This window comes from Sorghum bicolor, chromosome 10 (assembly GCF_000003195.3).
Source record: "Sorghum bicolor cultivar BTx623 chromosome 10, Sorghum_bicolor_NCBIv3, whole genome shotgun sequence".
Lineage (NCBI taxonomy): Eukaryota > Viridiplantae > Streptophyta > Magnoliopsida > Poales > Poaceae > Sorghum > Sorghum bicolor.
Window position 1 is genome coordinate 11,853,012 of NC_012879.2, and position 24,116 is coordinate 11,877,127.

The following is a 24,116-nucleotide window of genomic DNA, read 5'->3' on the forward strand; positions in this document are numbered from 1 at the left end:
CTAATCTGTTAGCTACAACTGCAAGCATTTTATGTGTTACATGAACATGCAGTCTGTACATGAATGTTGCCTTTTGGTGAGAACATGCATGATGTCTGCAAGACTGCATGTCTTCTATGTGTTACATGTGAACTAGGGGCGGACGCGGCACTAAGGCAGCTCAGGTCATGGCCCATGTAACAAGGGAGCAGGTCTTCAGTTTTTGGCTCATGAAGTAGTCCAGCCCAGGCAAGTAGTAGGGCAACAAAGGCTGGTGCTCGGAGCTCGCCTTGTTCGCTCCGTCGTGAGACTCATGACCGCCACCCTCCACTCTGTGCTCTGCACTACATTGTGAGACTCGGTGGTCGGGAATTGTGCTCCGGCTCGCCCCCTCTAGCCCTATGCTCCGCCTCTGCGCTCCATGGCAGTAGGGGACTGCATGGCGTCATGGCTCCTTCCTCAGTTAGGCACCGGCCGCCTGCCCGTTGCCGGCTGACTGGCTCCTTCTTTGTAGACGAGCAGAGCAACTGAGCAAGCTTCCTTTGTTAGGTTTGGATCTGAAACTGATTTTCATTCCAAATTTCCAATTTCTATATTCCCAATTCCAACCGTTTGATTCTAATTTCTCATTATTATAGTGTACAAGATGAAGAGGATCAGGATTTTTTTTTGTATTTCTCTTGAGTCCGCTTGGCTGACAAGCCATGACTGAAAGTACTGTTAGCCAATTTATTGTAAGAAAAAAACATTATTGAATGACTGACAGATTCAGCAGATAAGCTCAAGCAAACATTATATTAATGATTTTAAAAATATTATAATTATATTCTCTCTCAAATAACAACATAATAGTATACAAATGATATTCATGGTTGATTTTGGTTATATCCAAAAGCATTAATTAAACGACTTGTAGACAACCTACTATTTATAATCTTTTTAGAGTAAAATACACTGGCGGCCCTTTAACTTGTCGCCCTATGCCACTTTGGTCCATGAACTTGCAAACGCGAAAAAGAGGCCCCTAAACTTGTCAGCATGTGCCACTTTGGCCCATGAACTTGCGAACGCGAAAAAGTGCCCCCTGAACTTGTCGATCTGTGCCACTTTAATCCATGAACATGCAAATACGAAAATAACACCGGCTGCATGACACTGTTCTGCCACGTGGCCGCCTCTGGTAGGCCATGCATGACACCGTTTATGGTGATAATGTTTTATGGTGATATCAACCTGTACAAAATGTTTAAATAAAACTATATCAAACAACAAAACGGAGTACACCATTAGAAAGAGCTCGACGAGATGATTAAAATGGATATATTATTTGATATATTTGGCGCTACGAATAAAAATATATCAATTTCGTAAATTTAAAAAGAAGTGCTGACATCATCACCATAAATGGTGCCATGCATGGCCTACCAGAGGCGGCCACGTGGTAGAACAGTGCCATGCAGCCAGTGTTATTTTCGTATTTGCATGTTTATGGATCAAAGTGGCACGGATCGACAAGTTCAGGGAGCACTTTTTCGCATTTGCAATTTCCATGGGCCAAAGTGGCACATGCTGACAAGTTTGGGGTCTCTTTTTTGCGTTTGCAAGTTCATAGACCAAAGTGGCATAGAGCGACAAGTTAAAGGGCCGCCAGTGTATTTTACTCATATTTTTAATTGTCTGTAATTGATTCTAGTCTCTTGCAGACGATCCTGTCTGCGGGTTACAGTGGCCGACACAGGCCCAGGGCTGGCCGCCCAGGGCTCTGACCAAATAAAGTCAATGACAAATTATCTAAACAGTGAAAGATTAGGCTCTATTATTTACTTAAATTATAGCATACTCTGTCCATACCTATAAAAAAACTAATCTAGAATAATGATACGGTCTCCAAAGCCTAACTTTGATTCCTTGTTTTTATAAAAATATTTATAAAAAAGTGGTATATGTACATTTTTATGAAAGTATTTTTCAAGACAAATCTATTCATATAGTTTTTACATTTTCAAACTTAACATAAAATTATTCATAATTTATATTCCCAATGTTTAATCTAAATTTTGTCTAAAACGACTTTCTTTGTGGGTATAGAGAAAGTATTCTTTTGTAACTTAGTCCGGGGTTAGCTTGATCTTGGATCCGCATCCACCCCAGGCGGGGTTATACATGCCCTTAACACCGGCCGAATAGACTACATTTACATTGGAATTACCATGTCCAAACGAACAACTTTTAGTCTTCTATAATAATTGTATCACTACTAGACTACTAGTAGCAAGTAGTAGCTTCCAATAGCTTTCTTTACCAGTTTAGGCCTTGTTTGGATATTGTTGGGTTCACTTCAATCCATGTGTGTTGTTTTGGATTGTGGTGAAATTTAGTTTAAGTTTCACTCCAATACAACTCAACACATATGGACTGATGTGAATCCGACTATATCCAAACAAGAGCTTAACAGGTACGGACCAAAGGTTAGAGAGGTGTACGTACTCCCTCGTCGCTTCCCGAGTGGCACCTAGATTTTCGCTTTGAGACAGCAATCCATAGCAGAGCGGCAAATGCACGTCTCAAGCACACGTAGTTTATGGCAACCATACTTACTCGGCCACGTACCTGTCACTGTCCACAAAAATAAAGCGTACAGAAGCACCGTATGGCTTCATACTTGCAAGAATATAACTCACCACAGTAATCTATATTTGACACTGCTGCTAGCGTCTGGACGTCCGGCGTCAGCAACATGTCCGGATGCCGAGCCACCCACCCGCACCACACGGAAAAAGGAAAAAAGAAAAGGAAAAAGAAAACCCATCTGCCCTCAACCAATTAGCCCTGCACGGTGGACCACCCTTCGTCTGTTCCCTACCAACCAACTCGCTCCTGTCTCACTCACCCCGCACGCACGGAGGACCATCCTTTGTCCGCTCCCCACACAAGGAGCCCGTCCCCACCCCGACGAGCATGAGATCCGCCCTGCCCCTCGTCTTGCCAGCCCCTAGCGGATCCGCCTGCCGCTAACTCGTCCCCACAGCCTGTCCCCATACGCTTAACACTGCAACACAATGAGTATGATAGTGCAACAACACGAGACATACTGCTATAACAATAGGTTGCAGTAGGTGAAACACCATAACACATAATATTACAACAAACACCAAACAATTTCTGCAACAACATACAAACAACTACTGCAACATACAGATTGAAGTATTGGATGAAGCAGTTGAAACACCATGAACATAGTATTACAACAACAACGAACGACTGTTGCAACAACATGTAACAACTAATGCAACAACATAGATTAAAGTATTGGATAGAGCAACCGAAACACCATGGACATAGTATTGCAACAACACCGAACAACTGTCGTAACAACATGCAACAACTAATACAACAATGGAGATTGAAGCATTAGATGGAGCAACTAAAATAACATGGACATAGTACTACAACAACACCGAACAACTGCTGTAACAATATGAAAGAAACTACTAGAACATGCAGAATGAAGCAACTGAAACAACATCTTGAAACACAGAATTATAACAAACGACTGAAACCTACTGCAACGTCGACTAGAGAGAACCATTGCAATAATAACGAGACATGAACCTGAGAGCTCACCGAAACCCTACCCTACTGCAACATCACTTGAAAACGTACTGCAACAACCAGAGAATACCATTACAACACGAGCGAGCGCTGAAACCCAAGAGCTCGTCAAAACCTTAACCACCACCACATCCCATAGATCCAGACCCAGAGAAGAAATAGGAGGAGGAGGATGAGGAGGAGGAGCAGGAGTTGAAGAATGTGGAGGAGGAGAGGAGGAGGGCTCAGATCTAGATCCATAGGAGAAGAGAATAAGGGCTTAGATCTAGATCCATAGGAGAAGAGAGGAGGAAGGAAGGCCTCAGATCCAAATCGTCTCCACCTATCTCATCGGAGGCGCGCCGTCATCCATGGAGGTCGCAGAGCGAGGGAGAGAGTACGAAGAGAGGGAGGCGTGCCGCTCGCTGCAAGCCACTGTCGTCGCCCCCGGTAGCATAGGGGCATGGAGGTCGTAGCAGGGTTAGGGGAGGAAGAGAGGGAGGGAGGGGGAGAGATGGCTCGCCAACGGCGCAGTAGAGTGCGGGCATGGGCGGCAAGAGCGGCAGGGCAACGAGAGAAGTTGGACAGCAGTGCGAGGGAGAGAAAGAGGCAGCGAGTGGATCGAAAGCAGATAAAACAAGTGGACAACAACGTCCGTCCATCCGGACGTCTTATATATATCATTACCGTATATCATTGAGTTTGTAAAGCCCGTATTAGCACCATGATAACGTAACTAACCCCTAATCTATTCTCCTTATCAGTTAGGAGCTCAAGACCTACATCCAACGGACAGGCAGACTAATCCGCGAACGCTCATAAGATTGAAAACCAGCGATGGATTTTCAGGCATCACAAAATTTTCTTTTTTGGTAAAGAAAAAATCCGATGCTTTCCATTTTTGTATAGTGCTGGAGACTCTCCTCTCTGCTGCTCTCTTATGGATGACATCAACGCTTGCACAACTTACGAAAAAGCAAAATTTTATTTCAAAATGTTATAACTTCTGAACAGCATATTTATTTTTAATTCCATCTACATCGTTGTGTTCTACGCAATGAGCCGAACAAAACTAGAGCCACTTATATACGTCTCGAATTTTTTTCTAAATAGCAAATTATATGTACTAACTTATATGTATAATTTACAACATATAACTTATAATATATAATTTATGCGAAACTTGCAAACTCAAAAGTTATGAAACACATATTTTTGAAAAGTTATTAAACACAAATGAATCAATTGACTTATAACTTATCTCAAAACATGCAAAAACAAAAATTATTAACACACAAAGGAACAAATTAACTTATAACTTATACTAAAACTTACAAACACAAAAACATAACTTTTGTGCAAAAGTTATCAAAACTTGTGTACATAAGTTATTCAATACAATTTGTATGTATACAATAGAAGTTATAAGTTAGTATATATAAATTGTTATTAGAGAAAAAATTCGAAGCTAATTTTATTTGACTCACCGTATAGAAGACAGTGGTACAAATGCAATTAAAAATTGATACACTGTTAAGAAGTTATAATATTTTAAAATAAATCTTTTGCTTTTTTATCTCTATGTCATGTCAGCGCGCAAGAGAAGTGTACCGAGCCTTTCCATCGTTAGGGCCTTGTTTAGTTTCCAAAAAATTTTACAAAATTTTTCAGATTTCCCGTCACACCGAATCTTTAGACACATGTATGAAGTACTAAATATAGATAAAAATAAAAACTAATTGCACAGTTTGGTCGAAATTGACGAGACAAATCTTTTGAGCCTAGTTAGTCCATCATTAGACAATATTTGTCAAATACAAACGAAAGAGCTACAGTGTCCATTTTGCAAAATATTTTGGAACTACACAAGGCCTAGCTGTGTTGAAATCTGATAAACCATCGCCGAAATGGATTTGCGTCCAATGGATGCGCTTGCGCGTCCTAATGGATACCGACCAAACCCATGAAAGCACAAACGACCACCACTCAGAGGCTCTGTGGTTAAGCGAAGTTAACTCAGGAACAGAGCTAACGTCTTAGGATAACCTAGGCCCTCGTCATATGTGGGTCCCGATCCACTAAAAAGACTTTAGATACCAGGAGGGAGTATGCCTTATTGTGGAGTTGCCCACTTGTTTCAACAAGGGGTCACACCGGGGTCATGACACAAGATGACAAAAGGGCGTTGGACCCACACTTCAATCTCTCAGGCTTCATCTCCCTTGGCGTGTAAGGAACCTAGAGGGCAAGAAAGCTAGGCAAGCACGACGGCAAGTCCTCGGTCAGCCTTGACCTATCGCGCTGTTGTCTACAGAAGCGCCATGGCCAGTTTTTGTCTTGTTGGCCATGATCACACCTAAAGCACCAATGCCTCCAACGGCTCAAAGATGAAGGCAAAGAAGCCTAGAGACTCCCTTGGTGATCAAGGAATCAAGGGAAAACCCCCAACTTTGTACGCCCCATGCCCCTCGAGATATAAGGACGGGCAAGGGCACCGGATCTACTCATTCAAATTCATCTCGAAACCCTAAAACAGAGCTAGCAACACGCTCTGCTATTCTCTCTTGACATTATAAGAACTCGCTTGAGCATTCTAACATGGAGAACTCTATATATTGGATGTAGGGCTTTCGAGGCCCAAACCAAGATAAACTCTTTCATGTCTTGATCCTTAAGCACGGAAGTCCCACACATCGACAACTAATTACTAGTCATGGCTACAAACCCATGATAGATACAAAGCAATGACAAATGTATCTCCCTCGGAGATTGTTTGAAAAAGTCAAAAATTTCAATCTTAATATATATTAATTTTACTACTACACGAATGATATTGTAAGACAGTGTTCTTTTATTAACCAAGGCGGTCATAAAATTCATTTGCCTAGGAAAATGCTAGGCGATTAATGAGGTGGTTATTTTTATTTACGGAGGCGATCAATGAATGCCTGTCTCCAAAAATGGATTTATAAAGGCGGGCATCTTAAGACAACCTTCTCTAAAAATAGCCTATTTTTTGAGATGATTATCTTAAGATGCCCATCTCCATAAATCTATTTTTGAAGACGGGCACACTATGAGGTCCGTTTCCAAAAAAGGTTGAGGCCCAATAGGCTAGGGCGAGGCCCGATATTGCGCTTCTATATATATAGCACTTAGGTTTTCACTGCTCCAATCCAACTCCCACCCTCTCACTGCCTCCAGCCGCAGCCGATGCCACCTCGACACTCGATGTCACATCGATGTGTACTTCGCCCGATGCCCAACTCCTCACTTGCCCTCTTCTCTCTCCCTCACTCACCCTTCTCTCTCTCCTTCACCCTCGGCAGCAAGCAACGGCGGCATGTGAGGCCTCCACTACTTGCGGCGGTGGTGCTCGTGGCGTGCCCCAGACAGTGAGGGTTCGCGTGTCTCAGCAGAGGGATCCATGCACCCTAGACAGCAGATACAGAGGTCCACATGACCCTGTAGGCGAAGGAGGGCCCTGGCAGCTAAGGGACCTCCATGGTGGGCATGGATGACGACGGCTGTGGGCATGGAGGTCGCGCTAGTAGTGGTTTGAAGCGGGCGCTCAGAGGGGGCCTCACGGAGGCAGGTCTGAAGCTCGAGCACGACGTGGAGGGTCCACCGACAATGGAGGTAGTGGATCCGTGGCGACGAGGTGGATCCAGTGTGAGGCCTCCCCGTCGTCACTAGATCCAGCTATAGGGGCTCCACCAGTGGCATGTCTAGGTGCAGATCCGGCGACACACATCCAGGTGCGGATCCAATGTTGGTAGGATCATCCAGGTGTGGATCCGGTGGTGGTAGGATCTAGGATACGACGACATGGCTAGGCTCGATGTCGGGCCTGTATGGGCCAGCGTTGGGCTCAACTTGTTTTTTATTATTGTTTTTATTCTATTTACGGAGGCATGCAAAGCAACTGCCTCCATAGGTCACTGATAACTGTGATCTTTGATTGGAGGCGGTTGGATTGCCCGCCTTCATTATTCATTTTTTCTTGCCTCCAATAAGATTTGTGTAGTAGTGTTTAAAACAAATATGAGACACTAAACAACCTTAAAAATCTACAACTTATCAACAAAAAAAAGTATAGATCGGGTTGGCCACTACAACTTTACTATTAACTATATGAACATTTGAGGTCATTTAGAAATTCTAATTCTTGAATTTCAAAATATATGAAGTTAAAACACATATTTGAGAATCTAAATGACTATGGATAGAAAACTTTTCAACCATCGAGAACTAAAAGTTTGATATAGACCATATTAACATCCAATTATTTGAAAATTTAAAATTTCAAAGTCCATGAACTTAAAATAATTTTTGGGACTCTAAACAATGCAAAAAAAACTTTTCAACAACAAAGTTGTAGATCATGTTCAGGGCTAGAATTCTAGTGCAAAATTTGTTTTGATCCAAGTTCGTGTGGTCTCTTAAAAAGATAGTATCTTCAGTATATGTACATGGTAGCCGTAATTTATGCGTGATGTACTTATTTTTGCCGCCGTTAACACTAGTACATGGGCACACTATACAGGCGGTTGGTAACATATTTCTACAGACGTTTTCCAGATCCGCCTACGCTGGAGGCCAGTAGAAATCGTCTATTTCCACAGACGGTTGCTTGAGAGCCGTCAGTAGAAACCATTTACACAGGCGGCTCTCTTAGGGAACCGCCTGTGTAAATGAACAGGCGGTTCCCTAAGAGAGCCGTCTGTGTAAACCTATTAAAAATATATATTATTTATTTATTTTTTAATTAATTTATTTTTTTATTTATTATTTTATTGTTATTATTTAAATATATTGATATTGGTTGGTCTTCTAACATAGAAACATGTAATTTAAATACTTCATCTCATACATACATTTGTATACATCAAAGTTTGGTATTCAAAGACATAAAGTTAATTACAAGAGTATATCCGTCATCACACATCATATATATATATATATATACCTCAAAGTTTGTTTCTGTCCTTTAATAATAAGTTTGAGCTGATTAATCTCTGTTAGCACTCGGAACTGTGGCCTGGATAATTGGCTTTCATCATCATGATATTTGCCTTCACGTGGAATAACATGCTTCATGATGAATGAGCAGATGTCCTCAACTATGTTGTCTAAAGCATGTTCGTCCATGCACTCTGCCGTCCCTTGCTTATATACCTGCAAAGAAAGTTTATAAACATTATATATTTTATGACTTCCGACTTTAATAGACTATTACTTATATTACCTTGTCAGGGTTCCTTGCATATCGTCCGTTTTCTCTCATGTTCTCGCACACGTAGTAGCCACAGAGGACAGATAACGGTGGTTGCAAGCACTGTATAACAGGAGAGTGGTTATTTAATTGTAGTTGCAACTGTGGTCGTATGTGTATGATTTGTATTCATAATAGTAAATTTTTATACGTACCGGCCAGTTATGTATAACCTCCAATGGTTGCCCTGGTCTCTTGGACTCGTACTTTCCATGATTTATCTTATAGAACCTGTATGCCCTATGATCTCAAATAGAATCACCATGTTATTGTCAAATTCTCACTATGCTTAAGTATGCATGCATAGCTTGACTTACAGCTCTAGCAGTTTGATGAATGGAGCATAGCTTTCTTTCGGGTAATCTGCGGAGTCTAGTACCAACACCCTTCCCTCCTTAGGATAAATGATGAAGCATATCCAGTGCCTCCTGCTCGAATTAAATCCATGGTGCATTTATACATTAGAATAATTTAGATAGATATTTGTAAACTCACACTTACCCAAAGTGGTACGGGGCCACCACCGCTTTCCTGTCTTGAAACTTTATTAGTGAATGTCCAATGTAGAAGGCGTATTTGGCTTCAAAATCAAGTTTCAACTTTCGGAGTTTCTCATCCCGTTCTGCACCTTCCAAACCCTGTACCTCTGTGCTGTCATTCCCGATCCGAAATGTGTGCCGATCTTCAGCTATATCTATTGGGCAGAGATAGGCATTCCTTTCTTCGGCACAATAATTAAGGTCCGAACCAAAATACAAATCTTGTTGATCATATAACATTCTGCAAGATAGAAGCATGTCAGATATTGAAAATTGATTCAACTACAATGTGAGTAACTATGTAACACTTACAATGCAAATGCCGTTACGATCTGTACATCTAGCATCTCGTGGTTCATCAGTGCCCACATGTTATCAAAAGTAAGCATGCATTTGTCAGTACTCTGGCTGAGAAATGCTATTTGTGGTATGCGCATGCTTATGGTGTCGATGCCAGCAGAAGAGGCTCTATGTACCAGTCATAAAACCTTTTTATACCACTTGGTTTCTTCATAAGTTTGGTCCGACTGAGTAGAGGCTTTCCCCACACGTAGTTTTTGGGGATATTCTTGTAGTCTTCTGCAGTTGGTACCTTGAAATTGACAGGAGTTATGACCTTAGGCGCCGGCACCTCTGACTTTGCTAGCTCAGAAATCTCATGACAAAAATTGTGCGTTTCGAAGCAATGCGTGACAAAAATCTCACTTGCCCAGCTGATTTTTTCTTTGGCTCGTATGGTGAAATCAACTTAGTTATCGGAAATACTTTCTTCTTTGGCACCTTTGGTGGCTCACTTATTGATTCTGGATCTTTGAGTTGTGGGGAAGGGGTGGAATTGAATGGTGGTGGAGATTGTGTTGACTGTGGGGTAGAAAGATCATGGAGAGGAGATGGTTGATGGACAGGGAAAACATGGAGAGGTGATTCTGGTGGGTCAGGAAGAGACTGGGGAGGTGAAGGCGGTGGGTTAGGAAGAGGATCGACATGTGCTGACGACTCTTGGGTTAGTCGCATCTCTTGAGAGGGTGGTGGTGGCTCCCTTAGTTGCACGTCCTTCCGAGGCCAAAGGATGAAATTGTTTATCGCCTGTCCTAGTTTCACAATGTCCTCGGGACCAGGGATGTCTAGAATCTCGTCCTCATATCCTTGGACCACGGTTGATACCTCTACTATGCAGTAGTCTTTAGGGATGTCAGCGCCATGGTATTTAGGTCCTCCTGGGATCGCTTTGCCCGTGGCTACTTCCCTTGTACGATGATTGTTAATCCCATATCTTATGACAAGTGAGCAAGGTGTAGAAGTAACAATGTCGTCAACTGGATAGTAATCCTTGTTTGCCGTAGATGCGACACTGCTTGGAATGATTGTTTCACTTGAAGCCACCAATGGTTGCGACACCACTGGGACTAGCTGCATTTGGGGAGCTTGAGTGCTCATTTGGGTAGCTGCATTTGACATGGCACTCGCTAGTTTCTGCATCAACTCAGGAGGAGGATTTTCTAGCAACTTCCCCATCATCTCTTGGAAGTCTTTCTTAGCCTCTTCCTGAAAATAATTTGCCATTTGTTCCTTGTACCGATCACGTTTCTTATACTCATTTTTCCATTGAGGGCCGAATCCATCCTTCCATCCTTCTTTGGATGAGATGCCTCGAACACGGCCAGGATGCTCGGGGTTACCGAGGCCAACACGAAGGATGTCCCTCTCCCTTCATGGCGTAAACTTGCCTTCCTGCTGCATGTCTGCCACTGCAAAGATGCTCTTCATTGCTTCATCAAGCATTGGGTCTTCAAAGGACACACCCGTCTCGGTTTCCTTTGGTTTCCGAGCACGGATCCAATTTGCGGACCTTTCACCGACTTGCTCGGACAGCACTGGCAACCCTACTGCCTTCTTCGCAACCTCTTCTTGCCTATATTTAGGAACTTGGTGCCGGTAACCACCTGTGCCTAGATGGTGGTGGTACTTGTTCCTCTTTGCGAGCTGGGAGTTGGCTTCGCTCCGAGCTAAGAAGTTAGGGTCATTCCTCTGCTCTAGAAAAACAGCCCACTGCCCTTTAGTAATATTGTATTTGGATGTCGGATCCATCCCTGTCTTTGCATACTTGACATTCATCTCCGACCTCCAATTTCAGAAACTAACCGCACATTGCTTCATTGTATATGCCTTCACTAAATCTTCTGGCACATTCCTAGGAAACTGGAACCTTGTCTTAATCTTATCCCAAATTTTGATCTTGTGATTATTCGACACACCGGCCCAGTTCTTAACTGTGATATCAAGAAAGTGCCTCACACAGAAACCAATTGCGTTCCTGTATTTGGGTAGGGCCTCCTCTGGAGCTAGGGGCTGCCCGGTAGGGCTCACATTTGTGATGGCATATGTGTCATCTGGAAATTGGTTCAACCCTCTCTCGCCTCGTTTCAAACCTAGCCGCTTCCTTTTCCTAGACTGACATGGCCTCTCAGGGCTCGTCGTTGCGGTCGTCGGTTCCGGTGCGTCTTCGTGTGCCACTTCCTCCTGAGACATCATCTCTCTAAACTGAGACATTGCCTCTTGAGTATAGACATGTGAATCATGGGCGTGTTTATATGTAGAAACTATGAATAGAAATCATTTAATTACATGAAATCGTGAATGTCTCTAATTTACCTCATCGGCTTCTGGATTGTAATCAGGGTCACGTGCCAATTCACGACGAGTCTTCCTCACTTTTAGAGGCTCCATGTCATCGCTAGCTTCTTGTTCATAGGACGAACCTGATGCTTCACCCGTTTCTACTTGTTTCGTGACCTCACGAGCTTGTTCCATAGGGTCGGATGACCCTTCTACTTGCTCCGTGGGTTGAGACTGCAGTGCTTCGTCCTTGTGCGGAGAACTCATCACAGAAATCTATGTAATTTATGCATAAAATTAAATTTATGTATCCTGGTGTATATACACTAATACATATATAAAGAGAAATAATAACAAATATTTATAAAAGAATAGACACAAATAATACATACATATATTTCCTCAACATAATCACATATGAAATAATAATTATGAATTCAGAAATAATAACAAGTATTTTTAAAAGGAATAATTATGAATGCTATTACATATATGAAATAAGTATTTAACATATGAAATAACAAGTATTTAACATAATCACATATAAAATAATAATTATAAATAATACATACATATATTTCTATACAAATAATACATACATATATTTCTATACAAATAATACATACATATATTTCTATACAACATAATCACATATGAAATAATAAGTATTTAACATATGAAATAACAAGCATTTAACATAATCACATATGAAATAATAATTATAAATAATACATACATATATTTCTATACAAATAATACATACATATATTTCTATACAACATAATCACATATAAAATAATAAGTATTTAACATATGAAATAACAAGTATTTAACATAATCACATATGAAATAATAATTATAAATAATACATACATATATTTCACTAAACAAATAAATTACTAAAGTAAAAAAAGAAAATCTCCTCTGCCTCCCCTTTCTAGCCCAGCCTGCGACTCCCTCTCCTCTCCCCTCCTCTCTCCCTCTTACCCTCTCTCTGGCAGGTGGGCCCCACGTGTCAGGGCCATCCCTAACCTCGCGCCACGCACTGCCCGCACGCCGCCCGCACGCCGCCTCGCGCCGCGCGCTCGCCTTGTTGCCCGCGCTCGCCTCGTTGCCCCCACTCCTAACCCTTTCCCTGCCTGCCGCCGCCGCGTGCGCCTAACCCTATCCGGCCCCACCACCGCCGCCGCCGCCCTACCGCCGCCGCCGCGCGCACACACGCAGAGAGAGGGAGAGAGAGAGAGCAAGGCGCGGAAGCTCACCGCAGTGGTCCAGGAAGGCCGCGAGCGAGGGAGATGGAGGAAGACGGCGACGTTGGATTTTTCGGCAGCCTGCCGGCGTCAGAGAGGAAACTAGAGCGCCGAGGACTTAGACAAAATTTTGGAATCGGAGCGCAGGATATATATTGAAACCATTTGTACAGGCGGTTGGCTAGGCGGTTGTCTTAGCCAACCGCCAGTACAAATGCATTAGTACAGACGGTTGACTAAGACAACCGCCAGTACTAATGCATTTGTACTGGCGGTTGACTAAGATAGCCGCCAGTACTAATGCATTTGTACTGGCGGTTGGCTAAGACAACCGTCTGTACAAATGTATTTTCAGTTTATTTAAAGTTTTCCTTATATACATTTTTAGAAATTATTTAAATGATTCAAAAAATCATATCTTCAAAAATATTTGTCCTAAATTAGTGAAATTTTTTTTGTTGTGTTCCTCTTGACCAGAGACATGTTAAAAATATGAAATTTCATGTTTGAGGTACTTTTATATGCAGCTTTATTTAAAATGATTTAAATTGAATTTGTGCCTTATATCTTGTTTAATACATAAATAATTCTAGGAATACCAGAAAAATATAAATCCAATTTTGTTAGCTTTATTGTAGTGTATAAATGCTATGAAAAATATATTCTTTTGTGCAATTTATCGTTGACAATATAAATGTGAGGAACCCATATGTTTGAGCATAGTTCGGTGGAATGACTCTTATACGTTTGTGAAGCATGTATGTTATGCCTATCTCCAAATGTCTTGAAATTTTTTTGGCAAGCTTCTACACTGGAATGATAACCCCACACAAGATCTTAGGATTTTCTGGTCATGCAAGCTATTATTATATTTTTCTTTGTGCTAAATGAGATGAAAAATGGTGGACTACACCTAGATCCCACTAGGTTTTTCCATCAACCACAAGGAAGTTTTATTTCCTATGGTATATAAGACCCTGTGGAGAAGTTTGGCACCATTTGGAGTCATTTCAGGGGTAGACTTAGTTCAAGCGCTAATTAGTGGGTGACGTCGCACGGAAATTCAATTAAACCGAATAAAGTAACAAACCACATTAGAAAAATTTCAAACTTGGTGGATTGAACATGAATGGCACTAGTAACCCTTAGTAAAAGTTTGTGACCAATACGATATCAAAGTGTTACGACATGGTAAGTCTTAGATGTAGAAATAAGTATAGGGTCTTACATGTAGAAATAGAGAAGGACACATAGCATAAGGTACACATTTTATCATAAATAGATTACATGGCAAATGACAAATAAAATCTAGGCAGCTACTGTTCTTCCTTGTCCATCGTGACGCACCCAGGGCAACGAGCTCTGTGGAATGCTTCGCTCAACATTCCTTATCTTTACTGGATGGTCATCTACAAAGAGAGACATGTCACTGAACTGGTTAAATTCATCCAAGTCAGATACACCATCAACTCCGATGGCTTGTTGCTTTCCAGGGAAAACTATGTGCTTTGGATGGTCCGTAATTTTCTTCTTATCATTAGGAGAGAGGACCTGCTCAGCATAGAAGACCTGTGCAGCACGGTTAGCCATTATCCATGGATCATCTTTGTAGCCTATCTTGCTTAGATCTCGAACTCTAATTCCATAGTTGTTCACTGTGACATGTTTGTCTTCAACCCATTGACACCGAAATACAGGGATCTAAAATGTACCATAGTCTAGTTCCCATATGTCCTCAACGAAGCCAAAGTAAGTTGTTTCCTCACCAGTTTCAGAGTCTAAGGCGTCGCATCGAACACCACTATTTTGTGCCATGCTCTTTTGGTCTTTGGACTTGGTACAGAACGTGAAGCCACTAATGTCATAGGTTTGCCAAGTCGTGACCTGGCGTGATGGCCCAGATGCGAAGACCTTGATGGTGCGATCCTCGAGTGTTTCCCCATCTGGAATGTCCTGCTCCCTTAGCCATGAGGTGAACTGATTCTTATGTTCCTTCATTATCCATTCATCTGTGTGCCCATGATTATGTTTTTGAAGCTCTTCAATGTGTAGATTGATCAAAGGCTCTATTATCGAGAGCTGATGCAGGACGCTGTGATGTGCTTCGAGGACTGAATTGTAATCTTTTGGGACGTATGATTTCTTTCTCATCCTACCTCTTCCATTCAGCCTACCCTCGTGTCGTGACGGAGGCAAACCTATTGCAACCTGGTCTTTTAGGATCCTATTGCAGAATGGACCTCCGGACTCAATGGCCTGTTCGGTTAAGTACATAAATTAGAAAACCTAAGTATATAAATACAACATTCATTATAAATAGATAGATGATGTGGAAGGTGACAATAGAAAACCTAACTATCATATAATTAAAAAAATCAACAATTATCTCTCTACATAAATATACAAGAACACACCATTGGTTTAATCTTATAAAAACTAGCTAAATTGAGAAGCAAACATGTTGAGAGACATTATCCAACCATATTAAACAAACCCATCTAACCATATCAACGAATCAAGACAAAAAGCTAGCTATTCTTCTCTCTCACTCATAGTGAAACCCTACATCCAAAAAGTGACTCAAATTGAGCTAGAATGAGCAAATTGAGGCAATAGGGACATAAACTAACCTCTTTTAGCAACCTCCTTCCTAGAAATGAAGATCAAAACCTTCCCCTTGTATTTTGAGAAATCTGGAACTCCAAAATGGCCCCCAATGGAAGGTGGGTGTGAGATACTGTGTTCTGGTCGGGGAGGAAGAAGGGGTATTTATACAGAGATAATACAGGCGGTTGCTTAAGTCAACCGCCTGTGTTAAATTGTTTCCTCAGGCGGTTGACTTAAGCCAACCGCCAATGTAAATGCTCCATTTACACTGGCTGTTGGCTTAAGTCAACTGCCTGTGATAGGCCGAAAATCTCTGACACCGCCCTATTTAAACCATAGGTGCGTCGTAACTGGAACCGCCTGTGGTATAAAAAGGAGGCGCCAGCTATGAGCCTGTTTCTACTAGTGTAATGTTACTTTGCCGCCGTATATGTTTATAAAATTGACTGGTTTGAGGTACGTATCAACGAACCATCCACTGTTAGATTTGAGATCCTATTTTATTTTGCGGATGATGACATTCCTTGTTGTTACCGGTTAGTTCAAAATGAACTTACAAACGTTATTAAATACTAAAGGATGAAAGCCAGGAGTATTATACTAACCATGTACTCTTAATATACTTTCTCCTATTTTTAGCTGATACTATATGTTATTGAATGCCTGTATATTGAGATGTGGCGCTTATAATCTCTATTATCTATGCATAATGCTTTAACACAGCAATCCGTGCAGAGCCGCAACTGCACGTCTGGTGCACAAGTAAAATAATTTATACCATCTGGCAATACTTCACGGCCACGTACCTGTCCCTTTCCACACAATACAACGTATAAGCACCGTACCGTATTGTTTCATACCTACAAGAATAGTACACGTCTGTAGCTATATATATACATACCCGTACCACCCAGCTCTTCAACCACCAACTCAATAGGCATAGTATCTCAGGAACCAAATTCCCAGGCCTGATCGTCCATGGCCACCCTCAAGGGATCAATCTTGGCAATCCTCGGCCTCGCCTTGTTCTGCGGTGCTGCTCTTGCTGCTCGCGACCTAAACGATGACTCAGCCATGGTGGCGAGGCATGAGCAGTGGATGGCGCAATACAACCGCGTCTACAAAGACGCCACCGAGAAGGCTCAGCGGTTCGAGGTGTTCAAGGCTAATGTTAAGTTCATCGAGTCATTCAACGCTGGTGGGAACCGCAAGTTCTGGCTCGGCGTCAACCAGTTTGCCGACCTCACCAACGATGAGTTCAGAGCTACCAAGACTAACAAGGGCTTCAAACCTAGCCCCGTGAAGGTCCCTACCGGATTTAGGTATGAGAATGTTAGCGTCGATGCACTTCCAGCGTCCATCGACTGGAGGACCAAGGGTGCCGTCACTCCCATCAAGGATCAAGGCCAATGTGGTAAGTACATTTAGTAGGAAAAGGATGACACATATACACTTATTGTGAATATTATCATATTACGATGTAAACTAGAGTGCAATAACATAAGTCCAAACATAATAATTAATTGCAGGTTGTTGTTGGGCTTTCTCGGCTGTGGCTGCCACAGAAGGCATCGTGAAAATAAGCACCGACAAGCTCATCTCCCTCTCAGAACAAGAGTTAGTGGACTGCGATGTCCATGGTGAGGACCAGGGTTGTGAAGGTGGTTTGATGGACGATGCTTTCAAGTTCATCATCAAGAATGGCGGCCTAACCACGGAGTCTAGCTATCCTTACACAGCTACAGATGGCAAGTGCAAGAGTGGAACAAATAGTGCTGCAAACATCAAGGGCTTTGAGGATGTGCCTGCAAATGATGAGGCTGCCCTGATGAAGGCCGTGGCCAACCAACCCGTGTCGGTGGCAGTGGACGGCGGAGATATGACGTTTCAGCTCTACTCTGGTGGTGTGATGACCGGCTCATGTGGTACCGACCTGGACCATGGGATTGCAGCCATTGGCTATGGACAAACCAGTGATGGCACTAAATACTGGCTACTGAAGAACTCATGGGGCACGACTTGGGGCGAGAATGGTTATCTGAGAATGGAGAAGGATATATCGGACAAGAGGGGCATGTGTGGGCTAGCCATGGAGCCTTCCTACCCCACTGAGTAGGCAAAGCCTTCTGAAACTTTTAAGTTCGTACATAAACTCTTTGAATAAATCGATACTTATAAGCCTTTTTATTTACTATGTATATATAGCTGGTTCCAATGTGTGTCTATAAATTGTGTTGCAAATTTATCTTTTGCATGTATTCTACAATTCTATATGGAGTATTTGTTAAAACTTAAAAGTCATGTAATGTGTTGAATGTGTAATGATTAATCATGAATACATGCTCGTTTATTTTCTTGGAGTAAATATTAAGATATATGGCCGAGGGCAACACAAAGTATATCGTGGGCTAAAGGAGTGAGTTGAGACTAACTAAAATTTATTCAAGAATATGTTTGTTGGGTACCATAAAAAGGGATACCCAGATCAGAGTAATAAAAATCGCAAAATACAAAGCAAGTCATCCACAATCACCAGGACGCGGGCCTCAGCCCATCTGCCTCCTCGATCTCAGGCCCAAATCGCGGCTCGCCCGACCCCACTGGCCTCGGACGCGAGTTCCGTCTCGCCCGACCCCCCGGGGCTCGGACGCAGACACCGCCTCGCCCGACCCCCTTGGCCTCAGGCGTAAGTTCCGCCTCGCCCGACCCCCTTGGCCTCAGGCGTAAGTCCTGTCTCGTCCGACCCATCCAGGGCTCGGGCGCCAAACGCCGCTTCACCGGATCAGGGCAAGGTTTCCAACGCACGGCGCCCGTACCCATGACGTGACAGGCGCGGTGACTCCCATACCGCAGCAGGGCAAGGTGGCGACTGTTCTAACCACCCTGGTCACTGCAGCCTTACCTCTTTCACTGTGCAGCCTTACCTCTTTCACTGTGGTGTACCGCCTAACAGTGAAAGGAGAATGGGGGAGGTTAATCAGCATCACTATTTGCTATCTTTTCCCACTGTTAACATGACAGACTGCAGTATCGCCAATCCGACCCCCACGACTCCAACAGGGCTTAGCAACCCCCCACAGGAGCAACCATGCTGTCAACCATACTTCAAGGACGGGATGGGCAAGCTCCTACAGGGTCGGGACTGTTACTCCTCCACTCAGCAGAGGAAATCTCCAAACCCTCATGTAAATACCTGCCTCCGCTTGAGGCTATAAAAGGGGAGCCAGGGCTCACGACCAAGACAAGGTCCACGAACAAGTTCAGCCACGTAACACACACACTTAACAACCCCAAGCTAGTTCACTCATAGAGTAAAAACCAGCATTCTGTCCATCACACAAAGCCGAGACCAGCATCTTTGGCCCGAACCAGTATAAATTCTCTGTGTTCCACTTGCATCACCATCCGGGCTTAGGTAGTCATGCATACTTATACTCGTTTGTGTCTAGACCACGAGTCTAGACGCCGACAGTTGGCGCGCCAGGTAGGGGCCTTTTGCGTGGCATTCACCTTCTCCTACTGGGGAAAGCCTGGATGGCAGACGGATTCCTCCCACTCCGCCTCGGCACCATCATGATGTTTGGGAGCTTGGAGTTCATATCGCTCAGCTCCGGCTATGACATGGTCCTCCTCCCACCACGTGGTGACGCTGAGTCTCGTCCCGAGCCAATCCCACCACAGTTAGTGCGTGGGAGGCGCTCGGGGCACCATGCGGGGGGTGCCCAGAGGGGGCGTCAAAGGTCTAGGATCTCTGACCCTACCACTGAGGCAAGGGTCCGCCCGGCCCTCCTCTCGCATATTCCTCACCAGATCGCCCACTCCTCTGGCCCGACACGCGCTAGAGGAAGGGCCCGCGGAGCATCAAGCTCCGCTCCACGGACCAACAGGGGATCATCACGACCACTTGTTCCGCCCCGATCAGAGGGGAAGGCACGGCTCCCGCCCGCTCCCCAGAAGGGGGACAAAGGGGCCTCATCATCTTGTCCCCCTCCACCTACGGATGGAGGAGAGACAGCGGCACCTCCCGAGCTCCCTTTCGGGCTCAGGAACGCAGCTGCCACTTACGCCTCTTCCGTGAGCACTTCGTTAAGTGCGTACGTGGATCTTCCAGGGCACCACTTGAGATCTACCCTAGACCTCATCGCTACACCGCCCGTTTCGTCGTACCCAGAGGATCCCACCTCAGGCGATGACGAGTGGGCCGGCGCTGACTTTTCCGGGTGTGGCGACCCGAAAACTTTCATGCGCTTCTTGGAGGCCAGCAACTATTGCCTCGGTTACTCCGACTCCGACGACGGCGGCTATGATCCGTCACGAGAGTGCTTCAACCTTGAGGTCGGAGGAGCGCCCCACAATGCTCAAGGGGGTGCAGGACCCTCTAGGCAGGGGAACGCCACTCCACCTCTCAACCCGACTCTTGGGGCTCATCCTGGAGCCCGCGGAGTAGCACCAGCTCCCGTAGGAGGACAACGCCCTGACCTCGAGCAGCTCAACAAGCTGGAGGCCAGGCTCGAAGAGGAGCGCGTACGCCTCCGCCAACTCCGCGAGACCCTGGTCCAAGACCCATCCGGCCGCGGGGACGGGGGTGAAGCTAGACGCCGCGCCCGGGACGTCAACCGCCGCATCATCGAGGACGAAGGGGGTGAAAACCCCCCGGTCTTCAGCACGGCCAGCCAGAACGTGATGGCTGCCGCACTCCTCCTCAGGGCAATGCCTGAGCCGTCGACTCCTGAGGGGAGAAGAGTGCGCCAGGGGCTACGTGGTCTCCTGGAGCAGGCTGTGGTGCAGAACGCAGAAAGTTCTGCATCACAGTCCCACGGCAAGAGATGCTAAGGGGACCGACCCCGTCCTAACAAGGCACCAACGGTGCAGGGTTCGCCGCCCCCTAACTCGCAAGGGGGCAACAGGGCCCCATCTGTCCACGAGCGCGTCGGGGCTGACGTAGACATCCGGGCCACCCTCGAGGCCAGACGGCGTGATAGGAAAGAGGCGGAGTCCTGACGCTATCGACCGCGCCGAGGCAGAAGATACGACCCCGACCACGACCGCAGCACGTCGCCAGAGCCTCCGGGCCCGCGCGTCTTCAGCGAGGCCATACGCAGGGCCAAGTTCCCAGCGCGATTCCGACAGCCCGCCAACCTCACCAAGTACTCAGGAGAAACCAACCCTGAGCTCTGGCTGGCGGATTACCGCCTAGCGTGTCAGCTAGGTGGAGCATACGATGACCTGCTCATCATCCGCAACCTCCCACTGCACCTGGCCGATACAGCCAGAGCATGGCTCGAGCATCCCCCTAAGCGCATGATCCATGACTGGGCCGACCTGGTCAAGATCTTCGTCGGGAACTTCCAGGGCACATATGTGCGCCCTGGAAACTCCTGGGACCTCATGAGCTGCCGGCAGAAGCCCGATGAGTCCCTCTGAGACTTCATCAGGCGATTCTCCAAGCAGTGCACCGAGCTCCCCAACATCACGGACTCCGACGTCATCGGAGCCTTCATCTCCGGTACCACCTGCAAGGAGCTAGTACACGAGCTCGGTCGCAAGACCCCCACGAGCAACAGCCAGCTGCTCAACATCACCACCAACTTTGGCTCAGGTGAAGAGGCAGTTGGTGCCATTTTCTCCGACGACGCAGCCAAGGGGAAACAGAAGGCCGAGGCCACCGAGGTCTCGGGCTCACGCGACCCCAAGAAGAAGAAGAAGGGTCGCAAGGGGAAGCAGGGTTAGTCGGACGACAACCTAGTTGCCGCGGCAGACCGCAAGAACCCCAAGCGGGCTCCTGCTGGCCCTAGTCTCTTTGACGAGATGTTGAAGAAGCCGTGCCCCTATCACAGGGGACCAACCAAGCACACCCTTGAGGAGTGCACTGTCCTGCGTCGGTATTATACCGACATCATAACCAAGGAGGGCGCTGAAGAGCCCCCCAAGGACGACGACCCTTAGGGGGAAGGCTTCCCCAAGGTCAAGAACTGCCTCTTGATCTTTGGGGGACGTGCGGCTCGCCTCACCGTGAGTCAGAGGAAACGCGAACTCCGAGAAATTTGCGCAGTCAGCACAGCCACGCCCTCGTACCTCAAGTGGTCCGAGAGCGCGATCAGTTTCGACCGACAGGATCATCCGGATCGGATCCCCAATCCAGGGAGCTATCCCTTGATCGTCGACCCCATCATCGCCGAGACTCGTCTCACCAAGGTGCTGATGGACGGCGGCAGTGGCCTCAACATCCTTTGCGCCGAGACTCTGGCCCTCATGGAGATCAGCAAGTCCCGGCTGAGGAACGACACAGCACCATTCCACGGAGTGGTGCCGGGACATCGTGCCCACCCCCCTCGGGCAGATTGATCTGCCCATCTGCTTTGGAACCCCGATAACTTCAGACGGGAGGTTCTCACTTTCGACGTGGTTGGGTTCCCAGGAACCTACCACGCGATCCTGGGACGACCATGCTACGCCAAGTTCATGGCCGTCCCCAACTACACCTACCTCAAGCTCAAGATGCCAGGGCCAAAAGGCATCATCACCGTCAGCACGACCAGTCAGCACGCCTATCAGTGCGATGTCGAGTGCGTTGAGCAGGCCGAGGCTCTGGCTGAGTCTCTGGCAATCCTCACCGGCCTCGGCGACTGCGACCAGGACATCCCCGACCCCAAGCGTCACGCCCGGAGCTTCGAGCTGGTGGAGGAGACCATGCTAGTCTTCCTCGACCCCGGAACCTCTGAGGGTAGGGCATTGAGGATCAGCTCCAGCCTCGACCCCAAATAGGAAGTAGTGCTCGTCGACTTTCTCCGCGCAAATGCTGACATATTTGCGTGGAGTCCCTCGGACATGCCTGGCATACCAAGGGAAGCCGCTGAGCACTCCTTGGACATCCAAGCCGGCTCCAAGCCCATAAAGCAACGCCTGCGCCGATTCGACGAAGAGAAGCGCCGGGCCATCGGGGAGGAGATCCACAAGCTACTGGCGGCCGGATTCATCAAGGAGGTATTCCATCCTGAGTGGTTAGCTAACCCTGTACTAGTCAAAAAGAAAAATGGGATGTTTAGGATGTGTGTAGACTATACTAGTTCAAATAAAGTATGTCCTAAGAACCCCTTTCCATTACCTCGTATTGATCAGATAGTTGACTCCACCGTGGGATGTGAAATTTTATCTTTTCTTGATGCTTATTCCGGTTACCACCAAATCAAGATGAAAGAGTCCGACCAGCTCGTGACTTCTTTCATCACCCCTTTCGGAATGTATTGTTACGTAACCATGCCTTTCGGCCTTAAGAACGTGGGGGCTACATACAAGCGATGTATGCTCCAGGTCTTTGGGGACCTCATAGGCAGAACGGTAGAGGCTTATGTAGACGACATTGTTGTCAAATCCAGGAAAGCAAGCGGCCTAGTTGCTGACCTGGATGAAACATTCCAATGCCTCAGGGCAAAAGGGATCAGACTCAACCCCGAAAAATGCGTTTTCGGGGTTCCCCGAGGCATGCTCCTCGAGTTTATTGTGTCTGAGCGAGGGACCGAGGCCAACCCAGAAAAGGTCTCGGCCATCGCAAACATGGGCCCAATTCGTAACCTAAAGGGAGTACAGAGAGTCATGGGGTGTCTAGCTTCCCTAAGTCGTTTCAACTCTCGTCTCGGGGAGAAAGGACTACCTCTGTATAGGTTACTTAGGAAATCCGAGCATTTTTCCTGGACCCCCGAGGCCCAGGAAGCCTTTGACAAGCTCAAGACTCTGCTCACCAACCCTCCACTACTAGGGAAGTGCTAATCAATGACGCTATACTTTCGTCATCGAAGACTCAAAAATCGTCACTGAATTTCATCTATGACGAACTTGTGACGAAAAACTGTTCGTCATGGAATGAGCGTCATTGATTAACCAAGGTGACGAAATGGTGATTTTTGTCACTGAATGATATTCATTCAATGACGAAATGGCAGTTGTCATCGATTGATACTCATTCAGTGACGAACTCATTGCGTCACAGATGAGGCTCTATTTCGTCATAGCTTGGTGCTCTGTGAGGCTCCCAAACGCCGTTTGCCACGCTGGCAGCTGACGTGTCTTGCACACGTGGCACGGCCACGTGGCAGGTTACGTGGCTCTCCATGTGGCAGCTGACGTGGCCGCTGAAGAACACCACGTGGCAGATGACGTGGCACGCTGTGATTAATCCACGTGGCTTGCTGGGAGTGGTTTACATTTCGTCACAGAATGGAGAAGTTTCATCACAGATTAAAATAACATTAAGGTCACAGA

The 24,116-nt window shown here is 45.8% G+C and overlaps 1 protein-coding gene across 1 annotated transcript; it reads left to right on the forward strand.

Moving 5' to 3' along the window:
* On the forward strand, positions 16,836–17,973 carry LOC8069439 (senescence-specific cysteine protease SAG39). The gene is made up of 2 exons (XM_002446177.1): positions 16,836–17,271; positions 17,387–17,973. Exons 1-2 carry the CDS (start codon positions 16,836–16,838, stop codon positions 17,971–17,973), a joined length of 1,023 nt encoding a protein of 340 aa, XP_002446222.1.